This window comes from Loa loa (assembly GCF_000183805.2).
Source record: "Loa loa unplaced genomic scaffold supercont3.93, whole genome shotgun sequence".
Lineage (NCBI taxonomy): Eukaryota > Metazoa > Nematoda > Chromadorea > Rhabditida > Onchocercidae > Loa > Loa loa.
Genome location: NW_018108273.1, coordinates 126,687 through 129,172, shown reverse-complemented (window position 1 = coordinate 129,172; position 2,486 = coordinate 126,687). Strand labels below are relative to the sequence as shown.

The window sequence follows — 2,486 nt, the reverse complement described above, 5'->3', positions numbered from 1 at the left end:
TTATTTATTTATTCATTTAATCATCTATTATGTCATTTTAAGGAATCTATCTACCTATCTGTTTATCTATCTATCTATCTATCTATTTATTTATTTATTTATTTATTCATTTATTTATTTATTTATTTATTTATTTATTTATTTATTTATTCATTTAATCATCTATTATGTCATTTTAAGGAATCTATCTACCTATCTATCTATCTATCTATCTATCTATTTATTTATTTATTTATTTAATCATCTATTATGTCATTTTAAGGAATCATTTAGTATCATTTAATCACAATTAAGTGATAAATAGATTAAATACATTGATATAGGATGAAGAAAAACAAAGCAGGATTAGATAGAAAAGTGGCGATTGTATAAGAATGTCATATCAAATTCATATTTTATTATTGGGAATTGCAATTTATTTATCGAATTTCTCCTCAATAGAAACATTAAGGAGAATTGAAAAAAAAAGAAAATTATATCAATTATATTACATTCATTTTTATTCTTTCAAATGACCCATTAATTTCTTTCTTTCTTTTTTTTGATAACAAAAAAAAAAAAGTTTCCAATTATAAACAATATTTTTCATTTTCCATCTTCTTTTTTTTTTCCTGCACTTATGAAAAGTTTATTATTGAATATTTTGCAGTGCACCGGGTGGTGATGATTTCCTGAATGTGCAGAGGATGCTACCGAATCCGGCATTCCTTCCAACCGGTTAGTTTTGTGATTAAATAAAATAAATGAATACGATAGTTTGGTTAAAAGCGTTTTGTTTTGAACTATAAAGAGGAATAAAGAAAGGGAAAATGATAATGATAATGATAATAATAATAATAACTTAAAATTATATAAAAATACTACCAATATACTAATTTGAACAAAAAAAAAAAGGGAAAATTAAAGAGAAAACAAATGTTGTAATGATAATGTTTAATCTGTTTTATTCTATTTCATTATTTATTGTTTCGAAAAAGTGGAAAAATTTTTTTTTTTGCGAGCAATAAATGAAATAAAATTTAACGTCTAACATTCATTGATAAATCTAATAGATCCGATTTAAGCCTCAATGTTATCATAATTAATCACTCCTGATCTTAGTGATAATTTTATAAAACAAAAAAGAAAAGGGATTAATTCATGCGGTTAAAAACTTTGAAATAAAAAAAACTTAAAATTTTTTTTTGAATAATTATTAAACATTAAAAAGATAGTAATGCTGAAGTTGAAAAACAAATTGAACTTTAATTATTCAAGATTATGTTCATTTCTTGATATGTACCATTTTAAATTTGATAACAGAAATAGAATTACAATAAGAATTCATCTTTTCTTCTTTTATTGGATAATTTTAATTGGAATTAATTTCAGTAATTTAAGTTATTCAATTGATTTTTTTAAATCTATTATCGATTAATGGATGAATTTATGAATTAGATATAGGAGGATCAGGGATCGGTGATTATTATCTAAGCAATCCATTGGAGGCAAATAATTTTGCGCATTCGCAATCAGGAACAACTTCACCGCATATGCAACCATTCATTAATACATCTTCCAATTACAATTCTGCATTGATATGTAAAGCAATCGATTCACCGTTATATGATACTACTGGTAAAATATCACTTCAATATAACAAATAGATTATCATAATTATCATAAATAACACTGATAATGATATCAGTCATTTATTTGCATATTTCATTTATTTACAGTTGTTCGACAAGTAATAGCAACCTAAATTAGATAGGCTAATTTAGTATAAATTAAATTATTTAAGCTTATAAGGAAATCAAATCCAGAAATTCTGTTAAATGTATTATATCAAATGAGCTTATTTTTTTACACTAAATATTATCCGTTATTAATTAACTGCATTAATTAACTGTCGTTAAAATTTTGAAATAGGAAAAAAAAAAGCAGATCTGAAGATGATTATGGTAATGAAGAAATTTTTATAGTTATTACGATTACAATTGTTACTCATTACTAATTAACTGTTATTTCAGGCTGATAGTGTCTAAATTTAGGTTATCATTTTCGGATTGAATATTGTCATATTACAGTTTACTGACTAAAATTATACACGACAAACAGATATTATAAAGGTCATTTAGGTTCAATGAGAATAATTACATCGGATGATTATTGCGGAAAACCGTTTGGAAGAGGACAGATCTTCGGGCGAATTGAGGTAAATTACCGTAATATTATTTAGACAGTCTTGGAGGAATGCTGTTTGCTATTTGGAAAATCTTCGAGGAGTAATTCTTGGAAGAGTCTTTTTTTTTTTCTGGGAGAGAATGGAATTAAAGAAATGAAAAAAAAAAAGAAAATGAAGAATTTGAGACTTTACGGCTGAGACGATTTCGTTTAGAATCAACATATCACATTCTGATTCACCATTTCACTACAAATGTAGAAATTATGAAAATGATAAATTTATACCGTATTTCAGATTTCGTTATATTACGGTGCTATAG

At 24.5% G+C, this 2,486-nt stretch overlaps 1 protein-coding gene across 1 annotated transcript in view; it reads left to right on the top strand.

Moving 5' to 3' along the window:
* LOAG_17565 (rab-3-interacting molecule unc-10) overlaps window positions 1–2,486 on the top strand; it is an 11,256-nt gene that overhangs the window by 3,136 nt on the left and 5,634 nt on the right. The window contains exons 5-7 of the mRNA XM_020450225.1: window positions 650–717; window positions 1,444–1,617; window positions 2,121–2,197. Of these exons, the coding sequence (XP_020306134.1) occupies window positions 650–717; window positions 1,444–1,617; window positions 2,121–2,197 (319 nt within the window). The remainder of the gene's footprint in view (window positions 1–649; window positions 718–1,443; window positions 1,618–2,120; window positions 2,198–2,486) is intronic.